Source organism: Bombina bombina, chromosome 2 (genome assembly GCF_027579735.1).
Source record: "Bombina bombina isolate aBomBom1 chromosome 2, aBomBom1.pri, whole genome shotgun sequence".
Lineage (NCBI taxonomy): Eukaryota > Metazoa > Chordata > Amphibia > Anura > Bombinatoridae > Bombina > Bombina bombina.
Window position 1 is genome coordinate 71,577,842 of NC_069500.1, and position 22,941 is coordinate 71,600,782.

Here is a 22,941-nt window from a genome sequence, read left to right on the forward strand (position 1 = left end):
TATTGGTAATTTAGTTTAGGCTATGTTTTTTTATTTTGGGGGGCTTTTTTTATTTTGAGGGCTATTAGATTAGGTGTTATTAGTTTAAATATCTTGTAATTTGTTTTTTATTTTGTGTAATTTAGTTTTTTGTTTTTTTGTAATTTAGGTACTTGTATTTAATTTATGTAATTTATTTAATTGTTGTGTAAGGTTAGGTGTTAGTGTAACTCAGGTTAGGTTTTATTTTACAGGTAAATTTGTATTTATTTTAGCTAGGTAGTTAGTAAATAGTTAATAACTATTTAGTAACTATTCTACCTAGTTAAAATAAATACAAACTTGCCTGTAAAATAAAAATAAACCCTAAGCTAGATACAATCTAACTATTAGTTATATTGTAGCTAGCTTAGGGTTTATTTTTTTTTTTTCAAGAAAGGGATATTAGCAATTCACTTTGTAATACCAGCACACATTAATATGCGCTGTTATTACAAGTCAACAGCAATGCGAATGCAAGCTCGCGTTCACATTGCTGGGAAGCATTGCACTCACGAGAGCGCACTTCCATAGGCTCCAATGGGAGACGGCATCAGAACTAAAGCGCAGCGAAGGGGGTAAGTCGTGCAGCGATTGCATAATTTGTAAATAATATATATGTATATGCTTTTATACATATTTATATATACACATATTAACACATAAATAAATATGTTTATAATTCTATACATATGTATTTACTGGGAACACACAGTTCCCATAGACCGCAATGTAAAGGCACTTTTTAGGGCTGTTTTTTTTTTTTTTTTTTAACACGCCACTCCCACCAACTTTAGACCCTAAAAACTGCCTAGTTTAATAAAAAAACTAAAATGCCCTCTATTTTGAGGGCATTTGGGACACTTTTAGAAAATTAACCAGAGATTGTATATCTGGTTATTTTTCTGAGCGATAATTGGTACAGCGAGCTCGCTGCCCCCAGCCCCCCAGCAATCGTATGCAGACACGTAATAATTTAGCGCTCCACTTGTAATCTAGCCCTGTGTGTCTTGCTGGGAGATGAGATGTCTGTTTGGTAATCTTTGCAGGTGTTTACATAGGTAATAATTAGTTACTGTCTGATTAAAGACAACGTCACATATCTCTATTAGTTAGAAAGTCTTAACAAATCTGGCTAGGAACTAGTATAATTCTAAGAAAAATAAACAAATACTTTTCAGAATCTTCCCTATTAGAGGGAGCAACAATAAAAATTACATACCCCTAAAAATGTATATTTTTTCAGAGATGTATATAGTTGTATTACAAACAGATTTGTTTTTCTTTACTTACATATATTTTTAGAAAAAAAAAAGAGTAGCTAATTAAACATTTTTTTTATGAATAGTTAATAATATTAAAAGGGTATTCAGAAATATATAGTTTGCATGGCTTTTGGTTATGGACCCAGATAAGAAAAGACCCTAATGTGTCACCTAGGTCAGTAACATTTTGTCAAATGCTTTAACTACCTCTTTATTTTATGGTTTATTACAACTGTATAATCCTGGCTATCCTGTGTGTTGTGTTTGTGGGCCCTAATTAATCAAATTGGCATTAAAAAAAAAAAGGATTTCATTTCATACTATGGGGCATATTTATCAAGCTCCGATTGGAGCTTGATGCCCCGGATGGATGAAGATAGAAGATGCCGTCTGGATGAAGACTTCTGCCCGTCTGGAGGACCACTTCTCCCAGCTATGATGAAGACTTTTCCCGGCTTCGTTGAGGACTTTTTCCCGGCTTCGTTGAGGACTTTTTCCCGGCTTCGTTGAGGACTTTTTCCCGGCTTCGTTGAGGACTTTTTCCCGTTTCGTTGAGGACTTTTTCCCGTTTCGTTGAGGACTTTTTCCCGTTTCGTTGAGGACTTTTTCCCGTTTCGTTGAGGACTTTTTCCCGTTTCGTTGAGGACTTTTTCCCGTTTCGTTGAGGACTTTTTCCCGTTTCGTTGAGGACTTTTTCCCGTTTCGCTGAGGACTTTTTCCCGTTTCGCTGAGGACTTCTCCCGGCTTCGTTGAGGATGGATGTCGGCTCTTCAAAACTATAAGTGGATCCTCAGGGGGTTAGTGCTAGGTTTTTTAAGGGTTTATTGGGTGGGTTTTATTTTTAGGTTAGGGTTTGGGCCGCAATAGAGCTAAATGCCCTTTTAAGGGCAATGCCCATCCGAATGCCCTTTTCAGGGCAATGGGGAGCTTAGGTTTTTTTAGTTAGGGTTTTATTTGGGTTTCTTTTTTTGTTTTTTGTTTTTTCAGGTGAAAGAGCTGATTTCTTTGGGGCAATGCCCAGCAAATGGCCCTTTTAAGGGCTATTGGTAGTTTAGTTTAGGCTAGGGTTTTTTTATTTTTATTTTGGTGGGCTTTATTTATTTTGATAGGGCTATTAGATTAGGTGTAATTAGTTTAAATATCTTGTAATTTATTTATTATAAATATATTATATATATTATATTTATTTTTTTGTGTAATTTAGTGGGGTTTTTTTTTTTGTAATTTAGGTATTTGTATTTTAGTTGCAGTTAGTAAATAGTTAATTATTTATTAACCAATCTTACCTTGTTAAAATAAATACAAACTTGCCTGTAAAATAAAAATAAGCCCTAAGATAGATACAATGTAACTATGAGTTATATTGTATCTAGTTTAGGGTTTATTTTAAAGGTATTTAGTTTTAAATAGGAATTATTTAGTTAATGATAGGAATTTTTAGTTAGATTTATTTTAATTATATTTAAGTTAGGGGGTGTTAGGGTTAGACTTAGGTTTAGGGGGTTAATAAATTTAATATAGTGGCGGCGACGTTGGGGGGTGGCAGATTAGGGGTTAATAAATGTAGGTAGGTGGCGGCGATATTAGAAGCGGTATATTAGGGGTTAATAATATTTAACTAGTGTTTGCGATGCGGGAGTGCGGCGGTTTAGGGGTTAATATGTTTTTATGGTGGCGGCGATGTCGAAAGTGGCAGATTAGGGGTTAATAATTTTATTTTAGTGTTTGCAATGCGGGGGCCTCGGTTTAGGGGTTAATAGGTAGTTTATGGGTGTTAGTGTACTTTTTAGCACTTTAGTTATGAGTTTTATGCTACTACTGACTTTAGAATGCGTTACGAATCTTGCGGGATAGGCTGTACCGCTCACTTTTTGGCCTCCAAAAAAAAGCTTGTAATACCGGCGCTATGGAAGTCCCATTGAAAAAAGACTTTACGGAAATTGCGTAAGTTAATTTGCGGTACGGCCAAAAAAGTGTGCGGGACATCTGTACCTACAAGACTCATAATAGCAGCAGTAGTGAAAAAGCAGCGTTATGAGGCTTAACGCTGCTTTTTTATTCATAATGCAAAACTCGTAATCTAGCCGTTTATTTTTTAATAAAATAACTGCAAAAAGCAGTTATATAAGCAGTGGGTATGGGGAGTTAGACAAAAGGGGGACTGAAAAGTGCCTTTACATTGTAGTCTATGGGAACTGTGAGTTCCCAGTAAATATATGTATATGATTATATACATAATCAATATATTTATGTGTTAATATGTGTATATACACATATTCACACACAAATATATATGTATATAAGCATATACATATATATTTAAAAATGCTGCCCATCACTGCGCAACTTAACCCTACCCCCTTGGCTGCGCTAGATCTCATGCTGTGCCTCACGGCATGATAACAAGGCTTCCGTAGGAGCCAATGGAAGAGCGCTCAACTAGTAATACCAGCGCACATTAGAGTGTGCTGCAGGGCCGGACTGGTACCAAAAAGAGGCCCGGGCATTTTAGGGCAAAGAGGCCCACTCCACCCCCCCCGTTCATAATTTCTTATTTAACCGTATACCACACATGGAAATTTTAATTGTTTTTCTCACTTAAAAAAGTATTATACTTTCCAACACTCACACAACCTCACTATAAGTCACTCACATAAATACACTATGTTCTGAATCATGTGAGTGACTTAAATCATACATTTCTGATAATCTGATTAGGAATTACTGAACCAGCAACATTGCAATAATATTTTAACCAAATAGTAACAGTACACAACCTCACTATAAGTCACTCACATACACTGATATGTGATATATTTTGAATCATGTGAGTGATTTATAGTGAGGTTGTGAGGTTGTGCACTGTTACTGTTTGGTTAAAAAATGTTGCAATGCTGGCTCAGTAATCCCTAATCAGATTATCAGAAATGTATTACTTGAGTCACTCAGTGTATGTGAGTCACTCAAATCATACATTTCTGATAATCTGATTAGGGATTACTGAGCCAGCATTGCAATATTTTTTTTAACCACAAACAGTAACAGTGCACAACCTCACCTGCTGGCTGCTGTTCTGTAGTGTAGACTTGCTTCACTTCACGATCGCTGCGTCACCAATTTCAGTGTCCCATCATCTACCTGACATCTCACTCCCTTTCTCTGCTGATGCTGCAGCCTCATGATCCAATGAGTTTTATCGACCACCCTACCCGACCCAACCAAGTTTTCCCGACATTCCCCACCAAGAGATTGTGCGACGTGTTATCCCCATATACGGCCGCAGAGAGGAGTAACATTGGGCCGGCTTGCAGTGCTACCAAAAAGGCCCTCCACTCTGACTTCACCAGTGCTCACCTGCCGCTATATGAAAGACTAGTATCCAGAAGCGTAACTAGAAACCACAGGGCCCGAGTGAGAGAATTCAAGAAGGGCACAAGCAATACATGTTTATATATGCACAGTATATATCAGCACTTAAGCACCTCATTACAAAAGGTCTGTACACACAATGCATGTTTATATATGCACAGTATATGTCCCCAGCCCCCCTGCAGTAAATGATGCCTCCAGCCTCCCTGTAATAAATGATGCCCCCGCAATAAATTCTTCCCCAGCACCCTGCAATAAAATTATGCCCCTCGCCATTAATGTTGACCCCAGTACCGTTGCAATAAAATGATGCCCCCAGCACAGCCCTCCTGCAATAAAATTATGCTGCCAGCAATAAAATGATGTCCCCACCCCCTGCAATAAAATAATGCCCTGAGCCCCCTGCAATAAATTATTCTCACAGCCCCCCTGCAATAAATTATGCCCCCCAGCAATAAAATAAAGCCCCCAGCCCCCTGCAATAAAATAAAGCCCCCAGCCCCACAGCAATAAATTATGCCCCCAGCAATAAATTATTCCCCCAGCCCCCTGCAATAAAATGATGCTCCAGCACCCCTGCAATAAAATGATGCTCCCAGCCATAAATGATGCCCCCAACCCCTGTGCAATAAATGATGCCCCCAGCCCCCCAGAAATGATTCCCACACGGCATTGGAGTAGTGGGTGTGTCCAAATGATGCCCAGCCATAAATGATGCCCCCAGCCCCCTGAAATAAAATTATGCCCCAGACCCGCTGCAATAATATGATGTTCCCAGCCCCACTGCAATAAATGATGCCCCCAGCACCCCTGCAATAAAATGATGCTCCCAGCAATAAAACGATGCCCTGAGCCCCCCTGCAATAAAATGATGCCCTGAGCCCCCTGCAATAAATGATGTTCCCAGCCCCACTGCAATAAATGATGCCCACAGCACCCCTGCAATAAAATTATGCTCCTAGCAATAAAATGATGTCCTGAGCCCCCCTGCAATAAAATGATTCCCCAGCCCCACTGCTAAAAATGATGCCCCCAGCAATAAGATAAAGCCCCCAGCTCCTGCAATAAAATGATGCTCCCAGCAACCCTGCAATAAAATGATGCTCCCAGCAATAACATGATGCCCTAAACCCCCTGCAATAAAATGATGCCCTGAGCCCCCTGCAATAAATGATGTTCCCAGCCCCACTGCAATAAAATGATGTTCCCAGCCCCACTGCAATAAATGATGCCCTCAGCAATAAAATAAAGCCCCAGCCCCCTGCAATAAATGATGCCCCCCAGGCCACAGCCTCCCTGCAATAAATGATGCCCCCAGCCTCCCTGCAATAAAATGATGCCCCCAACACCCTTGCAATACAATGATGCCCCCAGCATGCCTGTAATAAAATGATGCTCCCATCAATAAAATGATGCCCTGAACCCCCTGCAATAAATGATGTTCCCAGCCCCACTGCAATAAATTATTCCCCCAGCAATAAAATAAAGCCCCCAGCCTCCCTGCAATAAATGATGCCCCCAGCCTCCCTGCAATAAAATGATGCTCCCAGCACTCCTGCAATAAAATGATGCCCCCAGCACCCCTGCAAAATATGATGCCCCCACTAGACCCTCAATAGGGCACATTTTTAGGATTTTAAATACTAATGCTGCATGCATTCCAGCTAGAGCTAGGGATCAAAGCATGTGCATTGAGCTGAGCAGTGAGCGTCTCTCCACTCCAGCCAGTCGCCACCACCACAGCTTCCCCCCACTCCCCATGGCACCCCCCCCCCCCCCCGAAGAAATTACATTTTATTTTAATCAAAACAGTACACTACCTGTTTGAAGTTTGTTGCCCCTTCATCACCATTAGTTCTGGACCGCCCCAGCTACCTCCCTCGCCCACTCTTACCTCCTGTGCACGCTGCTACACTGGGAGGAAGTGATGAGGGAGCGGGAGCCGGGAGGTCACATGTTCTCCCTTTTCAGTTCCAACTTCCTCCCAGCCAGCAAGGCCAGCCCACCCAGCTCACTGATCTCGGAGGCCCCTGCTGCTCCTCCCACCCTCAGTCACATCAGAGACACTGCAGACAGTAGCAGCCAGCCAGCATGTTGCATACAGCGATTGTGAGACAAACTTGCAAGTCAGTAGATGCTCTCACGGCCGCTGTATGCAAGTCTGTGTAGGTCGGTTCCTGCCTGCTCACTCACGGCCATGCTCTGTCCTGCCGGCTATTTTACAGTACAAGCCCAAGCCAGGACACAAAACATCTAATACATTTTTTGGGGCACTCTGTAGGTGGGCAGGGCTAAGATAACCGGCGGCCCACCGGGCAAATGCCCGGTATGTCCTATGGTCAGTCCGGGCCTGGTGTGCTGGTATTACTCAGTGAAGCACAAATATTGCTTTCACGAAAGCTATATTTTGCGCTCCACTTGTAATCTGACCCTATATTGTTTACTCATTTACATAACACCTCCCTTAATTGATATGAGATGCAATTGTCACTTCACCTGGTTCATGAGAGGATGCACCACTATTTCTAATACAAAACTATTCTGTTAACTCTTTCTGCTACAGATTTCACATACCCTCAGATCACCATACTACAAAGACAAAGTCTTTTCTTCCCTTCCCTCCTGTGTCATACATTGTTTTCTCCTTTAGATTCCAAGCTTGAGAGCCTTTAAAACTGTATCTCACTTTGCATAAGAGCGCATCTTCTACTGACTGTGCTCAAGGGCAGGGCACTCCTCACCTTTTGTTGGAAACTTCACTTTTAGGCCCTGATAGTCAATGATTCTGAAACTTGGAGAGACAATTTAGTTTAGACTTCACAAAGGCTGATTTTTCAAAAGAATAAAAGGCAGAACTCTCCAGTACGGCAAGATTTCTCATATTTATTTATGTGAAGCAGAGACAAGCCCAGTGCAATATAACACTGCATGATATGAGACTTTTGTTCAGTTACACTTTGTTCACCAGTAGCATGAGATGTGTATCCAGTCTGGTTTTTAGAGAGCAGTCCACTTCTATGTTCTAAAATAGTCATTGAAATGTGCAGAATTACACAGAGTTTAAAGGATGTATTGGTAAACTTCAGAGACAGAATGGAGAGTAACTTTGCAACATTGTTTTTTTTCTCTAGGTGTCAGGGGACGGCATTGGAGTAGTGGGTGTGTCCAAAGGTGCAGAGATCGCACTGGCTATGGCTAGTTATCTGCCTCAGGTAAAAGCTACAGTGTGTATAAACGGAAACACTTCTGTGAATGGTATCACTTTGAGATACAGAGACCTGTTCATCAGAGGGATTCCCTATCACTTAGAAAAACTTCAGGTGACAGATTTCGGAGCCATCAAATTAGTTGATACTGTGGAATATGTAGCGGAACCAGAGCATGAGGACTATATAATCCCTCTAGAGAAAGCCCGAGGTTCAATTATTTTCATGGTAGGAGAAGATGACCAATGCTGCAACAGTTTGAGAGATGCAAAAGAATCCATAGCAAGAGCAAGGAAGCATGGGAAGAAAAATGTTAATGTGCTCTCTTACCCAGGAGCTGGTCATCTCTTGGAACCTCCTGGTTCTCCTTTCTGTCTTTTATCTTACAGCCCTTCTTTTTCAATACCCCTATTGTGGGGAGGTGAGCTCTTGGCACATAGCACTGCCCAAGAAATGTGCTGGAAGGAGCTTCAAGAGTTTTTCCATAAAAACCTACAATCTTCTACACATAGTAAACTATAAAAATCCACTTTCTGATTAAAGCATGACAATCCACTGCAACCAAACTGCCAAATAATCCTTCCAAGTTCCTGAAGCTAAAACTTCCCTCACTAACCTCAACAAACTATTAAGCTCAGCTAACAAAGATCTTATGGACAAGGGACTCAGTCCACCTCCGCCTCTGGTGCCATCACCCGGAAACACTCCCACAGAAAACAGGAAAGTGCATCAGCAATTACATTTACTTTGCCAGGAACATGAACAGCATGAAAATAAACATTACTTCTCAAAGATTATGAGACAAATTCTCTAAGCAACCTCACCACCAGAAGCAAATTTGCAGACAGCCTATTAATAGCCCAAACCCGCCCTAGGTTATCAGAGGGGAAGATCACTTTCTTGTTACTTAAAGGGACATTAAACCCAAAAATGTTCTTTCATGATTCAGATAGAGAATACAATTTTAAACAACATTCACATTTACTTCTATTATCTACTTTGCTTCATTCTTTAGATATCTTTTGTTGAGTAAATAGAAATAGACATTGGTGAGCCAATCACACGAGGCATCTATGTGCAGCGACCAATCAGCAGCTACTGAGCCTATCTAGATATGCTTTTCAGCAAAGAATATCAAGCGAAAGAAGCAAATTAGATAATAGAATAAATTAGGAAGTTGTTTAAAATTGCATGCTCTATCTGAATCATGAAATAAAATGTTTAGGTTTATTGTCCCTTTAACAAATCTCTCCCCACCCTGAGAGCCACCATGAATGGGAACAATTCCACAAATACAAATTTCCTGGTAAGCCTGTTTCCACCCAACTTGTTGACCACTTACCCCCACATTAGGCACCAAAATCATGCATCCATAAACAAATGTGACGCATCATCTGACACAGAAGCCTCCTGCACTATAGACCTTTAATTAAATTCTGCAAAAAATGTCAAACTCTCAAATCATCCTTTACAGTCCATGACAATCTCATTTGAAAATGAAGCCTCTTCACACTTGCTATTGCCAACGACCGTCTCCTACAAAAAACCCTCCCAACTGGAATCACAGGACAGGCAAAGTTCAGCTTCCCCACAAAGTGAATGCATCTCTTTCAAAGTAAATGTTTGCCTAGCCAAAGCATCAGTGATGGTCCTCTACAAGTCCATCAGCCTGTCATCTAGGAATCTTCATTCAATCTCACTGTCAATACACATCCCTAGGAAGCTCAAATATGTTACTGGTCCCACAGTCTTTTCACCCTTGACAAGGATCCCAAATTATGTGGCTACCTCTGTGAAACTTTCCATTAGCTTCCTGCAGTCATCAGAAACTGCTGCTCCTACAACAAGTAATGGATGACCGAAAACCTCCTAGACCACTTCTCCACCACCCATGCCACAAAACAGTTAAACTTCTCAAAGTAGGAGCTTGAAATAGAACAAACAATTGGAAGATACAAATCAACGTAATGAGCCCCCTAAAAATGGCACCCCAAGAGAACTTTCCAATTCAATTCTATTATCTAAATGTGGACATTATTTTTATATGTAAACTTTTGGAGGCCCCAACTCTTACTGAGCATGTGAAAAAATTCCCAGAATATACGTCGTTGGCTGTTGGCTGTCACATGATGCAGGGGGGGAAGAAAATTGAAATAACTTTTAAAATTAAAAAATCTACTAATTTGAAATTCAAACTAATGTGCATTTGCATCGTCTTTTTATTATGTATTTGTTGAATATGGTCCTTAAAGTCACAGCGCCCATAAACCCCTCTTTCTTAATTAAAAAAATCATGCCCTTAAAAAGAAATGTTTGAGTGGAAAACTAAAAACACTAAACAAAAGTCTATAAAAAGAATATTCAAATTGAACCAAATCTGAAGAAACTGGAACTGTTCTTGTAAGTGACAAATTACAGGGATATGAACCCCAAAAATGTTTTTTTGCGAATCAGACACAGCATACAATTTAAAAAAAGTTTCCATTTACTTCTATTACCAAATTTGCTTTGTTCCCATGATATTCTGTGTATCAGGAATCTGGAGCAGTACATGGCAGGAAATAGTTGCCGCCCTTTAGTGCTCTTGCAAATTGATAAGATTCTTGCAAAACTGCTACCGTTTAGTGCTTCAGAAATGAGCCAGCTCCAAAGCAGCATGTATCCCTGCTTTTCAACAAAAGATACCATGAAAATGAAGAAAGTTTATAATCGCATTGAAGAAAATAATTGGGTTTCATATCCCTTTAATGCAGGAGCTTGTGAAGCAAAAACTACACCGCAAAACCTTCATAGAAGACATGAAGTGATTTAATTGATTAGATGCTAAGACTAAAATACAGGTGAAACTCGAAAAATTAGAATATCGTACAAAAGTTAATTTATTTCACTAATGCAACCTAAAAGGTGAAACTAATATATGAGATGAACTATCTTGCTTTGCATGTAATGAGTCTAAGTCGGGATTTGTCATAATTGTGATGATTATGGCTTACAGCTCATGAAAACCCCAAATCCACAATCTCAGAAAATTAGAATATTACATGCATTCAATAAAACAAGGATTGTGCATAGAACAATATCTGACATCTGAAAAGTATAAGCATGCATACTGTATGTACTTGGTTTTGGCCCCTTTTGCAGCAATTACTGCCTCAATGCGAAGTGGCATGGAAGCTACCAGCCTGTGGCACTGCTGAGGTGTTATAGAAGACCAAGATGCTTTAATAGCAGCCTTCAGCTCTTCTGCATTGTTAGGTCTCATGTCTCATCTTTCTCTTGGCAATGCCCCATAGGTCAGGCGAGTTTGCTGGCCAATCAAGCACAGTAATCCCATGGTCATTGAACCAGGTTTTGGTGCTTTTGGCAGTGTGGGCAAGTCCTGCTGGAAAATGAAGTCAGCATCCCCATAGAGCTCGTCTGCGGAAGGAAGCATGAAGTGCTCCTAAATCTCCTGGTAGACGGCTGCGTTGGCCCTGGACTTAATGAAGCACAGTGGACCAACACCAGCAGGTGACATGGCTCCCCAAATCAAGACAGACTGTGGAAACTTCACACTGGACTTCAAGCATCTTGCAGTGTGTGCCTCTCCATTCTTCTTCCATTCTCTGGGTCCTTGGTTTCCAAATGAGATGCAAAATTTGCTCTCATCAGAAAAGAGGACTTTGGACCACTGAGCAACAGACCAGGTCTGTTTTTCTTTAGCCCAGGTAAGATGCTTCTGACGTTGTTTGTTGTTCAGGAGTGGCTTGACAAGAGGAATACGACATTTGAAGCCCATGTCCAGGATCCGTCTGTGTGTGACGGCTCTTGATGCACTGACTCAAGCCTCAGTCCACTCCTTGTGAAAGTCCCCAACACTTTTGAATGGTCTTTTCCTGACAATCCTCTCCAGGCTGCGGCCATCCCTGCTGCTTGTGCACCTTTTTCTTCCACTCTTTTCCCTTCCACATAACTTTCTATTAATGTGCTTTGATACAGCACTTTGGGAACATCCAACTTCTTTTGAAATTACCTTTTGAGGCTTTCCCTCCTTATGGAGGGTGTCAATGATGGTTTTCTGCACAACTGTCAGGTCAGCAGTCTTTGCCATGATTGTGATTCCTACTGAACCAGACTGAGAGACCATTTAAAGGCTCAGGAACCCTTTGCATGTGTTATGGCTTAATTAGCTGATTAGAGTGGGACACTTTGAGCCTAGAATATTGCACCTTTTCACAATATTCTAATTTTCTGAGATTGTGGATTTGGGGTTTTCATGAGCTGTAAGCTATAATCATCACAATTATGACAAATCACGGCTTGAACTATCTTGCTTTGCATGTAATGAGTCTATCTCATATATTAGTTTCACCTTTTAGGTTGCATTAGTGAAATAAATTAACTTTTGCATGATATTCTAATTTTTCGAGTTTCACCTGTAAGTGGCAAAATGAATTCATATTGAGATAGATGATTAAATCATTACTGTGAAATGGATTTTTGGGTGTGAAAAATATACATCTTTGTGTCTTTTTAATAAAAACAAAAAACAAACAAACCCTGATGATTCCATCTCAAAGCTAAGGTAATCACAGTTCTTTCCTAGCTTCTTATTTAACAGACTAAAGTATTCCAACAAATTGGAATTGTGGTTTTAAACTAAAATATATCAAAAGTGCAACATATAACAGAATAACAACAACTTTAGGCATTATCCATCTTACTCATCTAGAAATAGTGATGGAAGAAACAAATAGACAAAATACATTAGAAGATGTAATGAAGGAGATCCATGCAAATAAATTAATATTTACACAGTGATTAAAGGAACAGTGAACCAACATGAAGGGAGCAGTTGATTACATTATTAAGAAGTAAAATAAAGAAACCTTTGCATTGGTATGGGAAAGTGAAGTTAACAAGTGTAATAATTTTTACCTGAAAAAGTCTAATGTGTGAGAGAGTGGGAAAGCTGGTCTTTATCACTTTCGTTAAAGTGACAGTTTACTCAAATGTCTCCCCTTTAATTTGTTCCCAATGATCCACTTTATCTGCTGGAGAGTATTAAATTGTTTCCAAGTACTTCAATTACCCTTATATTGGCATTTTAATTAGTTTATTTAGCCTGTGGTATCCCCAGCCATCCTGAAAGTTTTTGGCCTCAAGGCCACGCTGTGTTAACACAGCCATTAGAAGAAATTAGACTCCTAGTGGGTTATAGAAGAGATAAGGTAATAAAAAGTACCTTTTTAAAAAAAAAAAAAAAAAAAAAATAACTGCACTAGGCAGTTTTTTGGGCTTTGAAGTTGGTGGGAGTGGGGTGTTAGAAAAAAAACAACAACAGTGAAAAGTGCCTTTACAAGCATATACATATATATTTATACATAAATATATATGTATAAACTCATATACAAAAAAGAAACAGCCGGCACCCTCTTTGGCAGATAAAAAGTAATACCTACCTACCAGCCACGACTCTTATCTGCTTTACATTATTTTAAAGTAAAAAAAAAAATGTAAATCATTTTGCTAGTGTAATCTAATTTCTTTTCCCATCAGGCCTGTGTGTTTCTGGCACACATCATATAGTGTGACACAGATTAATATTTTTTTTCCCACCACTTATATCTGGTGTAACAACATTAGTGTAAATTTTATGTAAAAATTTTTTTTACATCAGTCCTCTCCTCTTCTAGTGTTATTTTATTTTAGTTGCCAGGCTGCCATTAGTGCCAGCCTGTGTGTCAGGCTGCCAGCATATACTGTGCCTACTTCCATCCTCAGTGCCAGTCCACGACTCCTATATGGTGTAACATAATATTAAATTTAAAAAAAAAACTTTTACATCACTCTTCGAGTGTTATTTAATATTAGTTCACAGGCCAGCCTGCCACCACTAGTGCCAGCCTGTGTGTCAGGCTGCCAGCACATACTGTGCCTAGTTCTATCCTGAGTGCCATTACTCCTATCTGTTGTAATATTTTTGTAACTTTTTTAAAAACAAACTGTTACATCATTCTGCTATTGTTATTTAATTGCAGTTGCCTGCCTGCCAGCGTGTGTGCCAGGCCCACTTGCCAACTAGTTACACCAATCATATTTGTTATAACAGTAGTGTAAATATTTAAAATAAAATATTTTTTGACTGTGAATCATCGGCCTGCTAGTGCAATTGAATTGCAGTTGCCTGCCAGCCAGCGTGTATGCCAGGACCACTTGCCAACTGGTGCCACCAATCATATTTGTTATAACAGTAGTTTAAATATTAAAAATAATAATTTTTTGACTCTGAAAGATCAGTCTGCTAGTGTAATCCAATTGCAGTTGCCTGCCTGCCAGCGTGTGTGCCAGGTCCACTTGCTGCCAACTATTCCCACAAATCATATTTGTTATAACAGTATAGTAAATATTTAGAATAAATAATTTCTTTCATATAATTAGCAAGAGTCCATGAGCTAGTGACGTATGGGATATACATTCCTACCAGGAGGGGCAAAGTTTCCCAAACCTCAAAATGCCTATAAATACACCCCTCACCACACCCACAAATCAGTTTTACAAACTTTGCCTTCTGAGGAGGTAGTGAAGTAAGTTTGTGCTAGGTTCTTCGTTGATATGCGCTCTGCAGCAGGTTGGAGCCCGGTTTTCCTCTCAGCGTGCAGTGAATGTCAGAGGGATGTGAAGAGAGTATTGCCTATTTGAATTCAATGATCTCCTTCTACGGGGTCTATTTCATAGGTTCTCTGTTATCGGTCGTAGAGATTCATCTCTTACCTCCCTTTTCAGATCGACGATATACTCTTATATATACCATTACCTCTACTGATTCTCGTTTCATTACTGGTTTGGCTTTCTACAAACATGTAGATGAGTGTCCTGGGGTAAGTAAGTCTTATTTTCTGTGACACTCTAAGCTATGGTTGGGCACTTTTATATAAAGTTCTAAATATATGTGTTTAAACATTTATTTGCCTTGATTCAGGATGTTCAACGTTCCTTATTTCAGACAGTCAGTTTCATATTTGGGATAATGCATATGAATAAATCATTTTTTTCTTACCTTAAAATTTGACTTTTTTCCTGTGGGCTGTTAGGCTTGCGGGGGCTGAAAATGCTTCATTTTATTGCGTCATTCTTGGCGCGGACTTTCTTGGTGCAAATTTTTTTTTTTTGTCATTTCCGGCGTCATACGTGTCGCCGGAAGTTGCGTCATTTTTTTTAACGTTTTTGCGCCAAAAAATGTCGGCGTTACCGGATGTGGCGCCATTTTTTGGCCCTAAAAGCATTTAGGCGCCAAATAATGTGGGCGGCTTTTTTGGCGCTAAAAAATTTGAGCGTCATTGTTGTCTCCACAATATTTAAGTCTCATTATTTATTGCTTCTGGTTGCTAGAAGCTTGTTCATTGGCATTTTTTTCCCATTCCTGAAACTGTCATTTAAGGAATTTGATCAATTTTGCTTTATATGTTGTTTTTTCTATTACATATTGCAAGATGTCTCGGATTGTCCCTGAATCAGAAGCCACTTCTGGAAAAACGCTTAACTGAGTTTCAGTTCTACCAAAGCTAAGTTCATTTATTTTAAATGTTATAAATGTTTATCTTTAGCTATTGTTTGTAATAAGGTATTATGATATACTTTTACATGCAGAATCCATTAGTGTTTATGCTTTATATATTTCCATTCTTACATTTTATGTACAAGAAATATTTCGAAGATTTATAAGAATTATTTTCTGATTCTATTTTAAAGGCTTTGTCTGACTTCGTGCCTTCTAATAAAAATTTTAGGTTTTTTTTCACTTCTTTTTTAATTATTGAAGTTTCAAATGACCAACACCATACTGATTTATCTTTCTCTGATGATGTTCTTTCTCTTTCAGAAATTTTCTTCATCAGATATTGACACTAACAAATCTACTTTTTTATTATTTTTCTATTATTAAAGTACATTTGTTCTTTGTTGAAAAGGTGTTGATTATTTTGGATATTAAGGTAACTAGTTCTTTAAGACTAGCTTGCACTATTCTGCCTATTTATTTCTTCTGTGTTTTCAGATGTTTTCTTTCCAATTCCCCATTCTAGGGAATGGAATAGGCTGAGAATTTTCTTTTATTCCTTTTTCAAAGGTTTTAAACTATATTCTTTGCCAGCAGTTAAATTCAATTTGGAGGGTTCTCCAATTTATTGGGGCTATCTCTAATTCTACTAATTATGCTATTGTTTCTATAGCAAAATAGTATTTATTTTCCTTTAGATAGTTGTATCTTATTTATGGAAAATTATTTAGTTTCAGGTACTTTCTTGGTCCTGTGATTTATTTTGATATTGCAATTGATTCATTTTTTCTGTTTACTTTAAGATCAAGTATCAGATTATGATTTATTTTAGCATTTTTAAGGGACAACATTTACTAGACTAGGTGCTGTTGCATTTGTCTTGTTGTTTTGCATTTATTGATTATGCAAGTCCACTGTATTGACTGGTCCTTTAAACTGGACTATCATGCTAATAATTTCATTTGTGTCTTCATTTTATTGAATATTTTCGCAAATGAGGGTTAATCTATGTATTTAGCTATTTTAGCTAGAAGAATTTTGTTCTAAGATAATCAATTATTTGTTTTATAATTGGATTCATTTCTTAACTGTTACTCTGGGCTTCAAGATTGAGTTCTAAGACTAAAACTTTAAGCTTATACTAGTTTGGTTGTTCTTATTAAGGAACAAATTCCTGAGTTCTTTCCCAAGTAACATGTTATAATTGGGGTTCGAAATCAGCTCCCTAATATTGCGATGTACGTGCCGTATTCCAGCTTGGCTGGTAAGGGGCAGGTTAAGACTTCTTTGAGATTTATTTGGTTCTATTTTGTCCAAATTTCCTTGATTTTATTCCAGTAAGGCTAACACTTTCTTTAGGTGTGTTTCTGTCCTATATATTTTGGGTACTGTTGAAGCATGGATGGGCACCCATGGGGTTCAAGCGCTGCTCAGACCTGGAATCTTCTGGGGTATTTCTTCCAGTTCCTTTTTTAGGAACCGGGTTTGGAGTTTTATTCAAACTATTTTGCCTTTTTATGGTCATTGATAGCATTATTTGTTTTCATTAGATACAATAAATGCATATTTTCATTTTTCTGTTTTCATTCAGATTATTTTCTGAGGATGCGGAATCTCATATGATTCACTTGCTCTTCAGGACATAGTTAGAGGATCTTTTTTTTGAAAGCTTTTGATTCCTCACACAAGGGTCACCTTTATTAGGTTTCCAGAAAGTTTGTGTCACTGTCTTTGTCTCTATCAGACAAGGGATAATTCTATTGGGTTCCGTCTGTCTGTACCTTTAATCTCTATTATTTCCTTCAGTTTACCAAAAAGTTCGTTGATTCCTCAGACAAGGGTAACCTTTTTAGGTTTCCTGATAGATTCAGTGTCTTTGACTCTGTCTCTGACGGACAAGAGACGTCTGAAATTGGTTTCAGCTTGTCGAAACCTTCAGTCTCAATCTTTCCCTTCGGTAGCCTTATGCATGGAAATTCTAGGTCTTATGACTGCTGCATTGGACGCGGGTCCCTTTGCTCGTTTTCACATGCGACCTCTTCAGCTCTGTATGCTGAACCAGTGGTGCAGGGATTATACAAAGATATCTCAATTAATATCTTTAAAACCGATTGTTCAATACTTTCTGATGTGGTGGACAGACCACCATCGTTTAATTCAGGGGGCTTCTTTGTTCTTCCAACCTGGACTGAGATTTCAACAGATGCAAGTCTGACAGGTTGGGGAGCTGTTTGGGGGTCTCTGACAGCACAAGGGGTTTGGGAATCTCAGGAGGTGAGATTACCAATCAATATTTTGGAACTCCGTGCAATTTTCAGAGCTCTTCAGTCATGGCCTCTTCTAAAGAGAGAGTCGTTCATTTGTTTTCAGACGGACAATGTCACAACTGTGGCATATGTCAATCATCAAGGAGGGACCCACGGTCCTCTGGCTATGAAAGAAGTATCTCAAATTCTGGTTTGGGCGGAATCCAGCTCCTGTCTAATTTCTGTGGTTCATATCCCAGGTATAGACAATTGGGAAGCGGATTATCTCAGTCACCAAACGTTACATCCGGGCGAATGGTCTCTTCACCCAGAGGTATTCCTTCAGATTGTTCAAATGTGGGGACTTCCAGAAATAGATCTGATGGCTTCTCATCTAAACAAGAAGCTTCCCAGGTATCTGTCCAGATCCAGGGATCCTCAGGCGGAGGCAGTGGATGCATTGTCACTTCCTTGGAAGTATCATCCTGCCTATATCTTTCCACCTCTAGTTCTTCTTACAAGAGTAATTTCCAAGATTCTAAGGGGTGCTCGTCCTGCTGGTGGTTTCAGCATGGCCTCACAGGTTTTGGTATGCGGATCTTGTCCGGATGGCCACTTGCCAACCGTGGACTCTTCCGTTAAGACCAGACCTTCTATCACAAGGTCCTTTTTTTCCATCAGGATCTCAAATCCTTAAATTTGAAGGTATAGAGATTGAACGCTTGATTCTCAGTCATAGAGGTTTCTCTGACTCTCTGATTTATACTATGTTACAGGCTCGTAAATCTGTATCTAGGAAGATATATTATCGAGTCTGGAAGGTTTTCATTTCTTGGTGTTTTTCTCATCATTTTTCTTGGCATTCTTTTAGAATTCCTAGAATTTTACAGTTTCTTCAGGATGGTTTGGATAAAGGTTTGTCTGAAAGTTCCTTGAAGGACAAATCTCTGCTCTTTCTGTTCTTTTTCACAGAAAGATTACTAGTCTTCCTGTTATTCATTGTTTTGTACAAGCTTTGGTTCGTATAAAACCTGTTATTAAGTCAATTTCTCCTCCTTGGAGTTTGAATTTGGTTCTGGGGGCTCTTCAAGCTCCTCCGTTTGAACCTATGCATTCGCTGGACATTAAATTACTTTCTTGGAAAGTTTTGTTTCTTTTGGCCATCTCTTCTGCTAGAAGAGTTTTTGATTTATCTGCTCTTTCTTGTGAGTCTCCTTTTCTGATTTTTCATCAGGATAAGGTGGTGTTGCGAACTTCTTTTCAATTTTTATCTAAGGTTGTGAATTCTAACAACATTAGTAGAGAAATTATGGTTCCTTCATTGTGTCCTAATCATAAGAATCCTAAGGAAAGATTGTTGCATTCTTTGGATGTAGTTAGAGCTTTGAAATATTATGTTGAAGCTACTAAAAATTTCCGAAAGACTTCTAGTCTATTTGTTATCTTTTCCGGTTCTAGGAAAGGTCAGAAGGCCTCTGCCATTTCTTTTGGCGTCTTGGTTAAAGTCTTTTGATTCATCATGCTTATGTGGAGTCGGGTAAAACTCCGCCTCAAAGGATTACAGCTCATTCTACTAGGTCAGTTTCTACTTCCTGGGCGTTTAGGAATGAAGCTTCGGTTGATCAGATTTGCAAAGCAGCAACTTGGTCTTCTTTGCATACTTTTACTAAATTCTACCATTTTGATGTGTTTTCTTCTTCTGAAGCAGTTTTTGGTAGAAAAGTACTTCAGGCAGCTGTTTCAGTATGATTCTTCTGCTTATAATTTCAGTTTTTTTCATTATAAGATTTAAACTTTATTTTGGGTGTGGATTATTTTCAGCGGAATTGGCTGTCTTTATTGTATCCCTCCCTCTCTAGTGACTCTTGCGTGGAAGATCCACATCTTGGGTATTCATTATCCCATACGTCACTAGCTCATGGACTCTTGCTAATTACATGAAAGAAAACATAATTTATGTAAGAACTTACCTGATAAATTCATTTCTTTCATATTAGCAAGAGTCCATGAGGCCCACCCTTTTTTGTGGTGGTTATGATTTTTTTATATAAAGCACAATTATTCCAATTCCTTATTTTTTTATGCTTTCGCATTTTTGTCTTATCACCCCACTTCTTGGCTATGCGTTAAACTGATTTGTGGGTGTGGTGAGGGGTGTATTTATAGGCATTTTGAGGTTTGGGAAACTTTGCCCCTCCTGGTAGGAATGTATATCCCATACGTCACTAGCTCATGGACTCTTGCTAATATGAAAGAAATGAATTTATCAGGTAAGTTCTTACATAAATTATGTTTTTTTGCCTGTGAATCATCAGTCTGCTAGCACCTTTGAATTGCAGTTGCCTGCCTGCCAGCGTGTGCCAGGCCACTTGCCAACTAGTTACACCAATCATATTTGTTCTAACAGTATTATAAATATTTTAAATAATAAATTCTTAGATTGTGAATCATCAGTCTGCTAGTGCCATTGAATTGCAGTTTCCTTCCTGCCAGCGTGTGTGCCAGGCCCACTAGCTAACTAGTGCCACCAATCATATTTGTTGTAACAGTATTGAAAATATTTTAAATCATAAATTTTTAGACTGTGAATCTTCAGTCTCCTAGTGCCATTGAATTGCAGTTGCCTGCCTGCCTGCCAGCGTGTGTGCCAGGTCCACTTGCCAACTATTTACACCAATCATATTAGTTGTAACAGTATTGTAAATATTTCAAATAAAAAATTCTTAGACTTTGAATCATCAGTCTGCTAGTGCCATTGAATTTCAGTTTCCTCCTGCCTGCCAGCGTGTGTGCCATGCCCACTAGCCAACTATTGCCACCAATCATATTTGTTGTAACAGTATTGAAAATATTTTAAATCATAACTTTTTTTTAACTGTGAATCTTCAGTCTCCTAGTGCCATTGAATTGCAGTTGCCTGCCTGCCAGCGTATGTGCCAGGCCCACTTGCCAACTAGTTACACCAATCATATTTGTTGTAACAGTATTGTAAATATTTAAAATAAAAAATTCTTAGACTGTGAATCATCAGTTTGCTAGTGCCATTGAATTGCAGTTTCCTCCTGCCTGCCAGCGTGTGTGCCAGGCCCACTAGCCCACTAGTGCCACCAATCATATTTGTTGTAACAGTATTGTAAATATTTAAAATAATAAATTCTTAGATTGTGAATCATCAGTCTGCTAGTGCCATTGAATTGCAGTTGCCTGTCTGCCTGCCAGCGTGTGTGCCAGGCCCACTTGCCAACTAGTTACACCAATCATATTTGTTGTAACAGTATTGTAAATATTTAAAATAAGAAATTCTTAGATTGTGAATCATCAGTCTGCTAGTGCCATTGAATTTCAGTTTCCTCCTGCCTGCCAGCGTGTGTGCCAGGCCCACTAGCCAACTATTGCCACCAATCATATTTGTTGTAACAGTATTAAAAATATTTTAAATCATAACTTTTTTGACTGTGAATCTTCAGTCTCCTAGTGCCATTGAATTGCAGTTGCCTGCCAGCGTGTGTGCCAGGCACACTTGCCAACTAGTTACACCAATCATATTTGTTGTAACAGTATTGTAAATATTTAAAATAAAAAAAGTTTAGACTGTGAATCATCAGTTTGCTAGTGCCATTGAATTGCAGTTTCCTCCTTACCTGATAAATTCATTTCTTTCATATTAGCAAGAGTCCATGAGGCCCACCCTTTTTTGTGGTGGTTATGATTTTTTAATATAAAGCACAATTATTCCAATTCCTTATTTTTTATGCTTTCGCACTTTTGTCTTATCACCCCACTTCTTGGCTATTCGTTAAACTGAATTGTGGGTGTGGTGAGGGGTGTATTTATAGGCATTTTGAGGTTTGGGAAACTTTGCCCCTCCTGGTAGGAATGTATATCCCATACGTCACTAGCTCATGGACTCTTGCTAATATGAAAGAAATGAATTTATCAGGTAAGTTCTTACATAAATTATGTTTTTTTGCCTGTGAATCATCAGTCTGCTAGCACCTTTGAATTGCAGTTGCCTGCCTGCCAGCGTGTGCCAGGCCACTTGCCAACTAGTTACACCAATCATATTTGTTCTAACAGTATTATAAATATTTTAAATAATAAATTCTTAGATTGTGAATCATCAGTCTGCTAGTGCCATTGAATTTCAGTTTCCTCCTGCCTGCCAGCGTGTGTGCCAGGCCCACTAGCCAACTATTGCCACCAATCATATTTGTTGTAACAGTATTAAAAATATTTTAAATCATAACTTTTTTGACTGTGAATCTTCAGTCTCCTAGTGCCATTGAATTGCAGTTGCCTGCCAGCGTGTGTGCCAGGCACACTTGCCAACTAGTTACACCAATCATATTTGTTGTAACAGTATTGTAAATATTTAAAATAAAAAAAGTTTAGACTGTGAATCATCAGTTTGCTAGTGCCATTGAATTGCAGTTTCCTCCTTACCTGATAAATTCATTTCTTTCATATTAGCAAGAGTCCATGAGGCCCACCCTTTTTTGTGGTGGTTATGATTTTTTAATATAAAGCACAATTATTCCAATTCCTTATTTTTTATGCTTTCGCACTTTTGTCTTATCACCCCACTTCTTGGCTATTCGTTAAACTGAATTGTGGGTGTGGTGAGGGGTGTATTTATAGGCATTTTGAGGTTTGGGAAACTTTGCCCCTCCTGGTAGGAATGTATATCCCATACGTCACTAGCTCATGGACTCTTGCTAATATGAAAGAAATGAATTTATCAGGTAAGTTCTTACATAAATTATGTTTTTTTGCCTGTGAATCATCAGTCTGCTAGCGCCTTTGAATTGCAGTTGCCTGCCTGCCAGCGTGTGTGCCAGGCCACTTGCCAATTAGTTACACCAATCATATTTGTTCTAACAGTATTATAAATATTTTAAATAATAAATTTTTAGATTGTGAATCATCAGTCTGCTAGTGCCATTGAATTGCAGTTTCCTGCCTGACAGCGTGTGTGCCAGGCCCACTAGCTAACTAGTGCCACCAATCATATTTGTTGTAACAGTATTGAAAATATTTTAAATCATACATTTTTAGACTGTGAATCTTCAGTCTCCTAGTGCCATTGAATTGCAGTTGCCTGCCTGCCTGCCAGCGTGTGTGCCAGGTCCACTTGCCAACTATTTACACCAATCATATTAGTTGTAACAGTATTGTAAATATTTCAAATATAAAATTCTTAGACTTTGAATCATCAGTCTGCTAGTGCCATTGAATTGCAGTTTCCTCCTGCCTGCCAGCGTGTGTGCCAGGCCCACTAGCCAACTAGTGCCACCAATCAT

General features: G+C 38.8%; 1 protein-coding gene across 2 annotated transcripts in view; it reads left to right on the top strand.

The window, feature by feature from the left end:
• The window catches only part of LOC128648446 (acyl-coenzyme A amino acid N-acyltransferase 2), a 62,608-nt gene extending 52,555 nt beyond the window's left edge, over positions 1-10,053 (top strand). For both annotated transcript variants that reach the window (XM_053701107.1, XM_053701108.1), the window contains exon 4: positions 7,784-10,053. In XM_053701107.1, coding sequence (XP_053557082.1) covers positions 7,784-8,380 — 597 coding nt within the window. In that variant the 3' untranslated portion in view covers positions 8,381-10,053. The remainder of the gene's footprint in view (positions 1-7,783) is intronic.
• Positions 10,054-22,941: the final 12,888 nt, after the last annotated feature.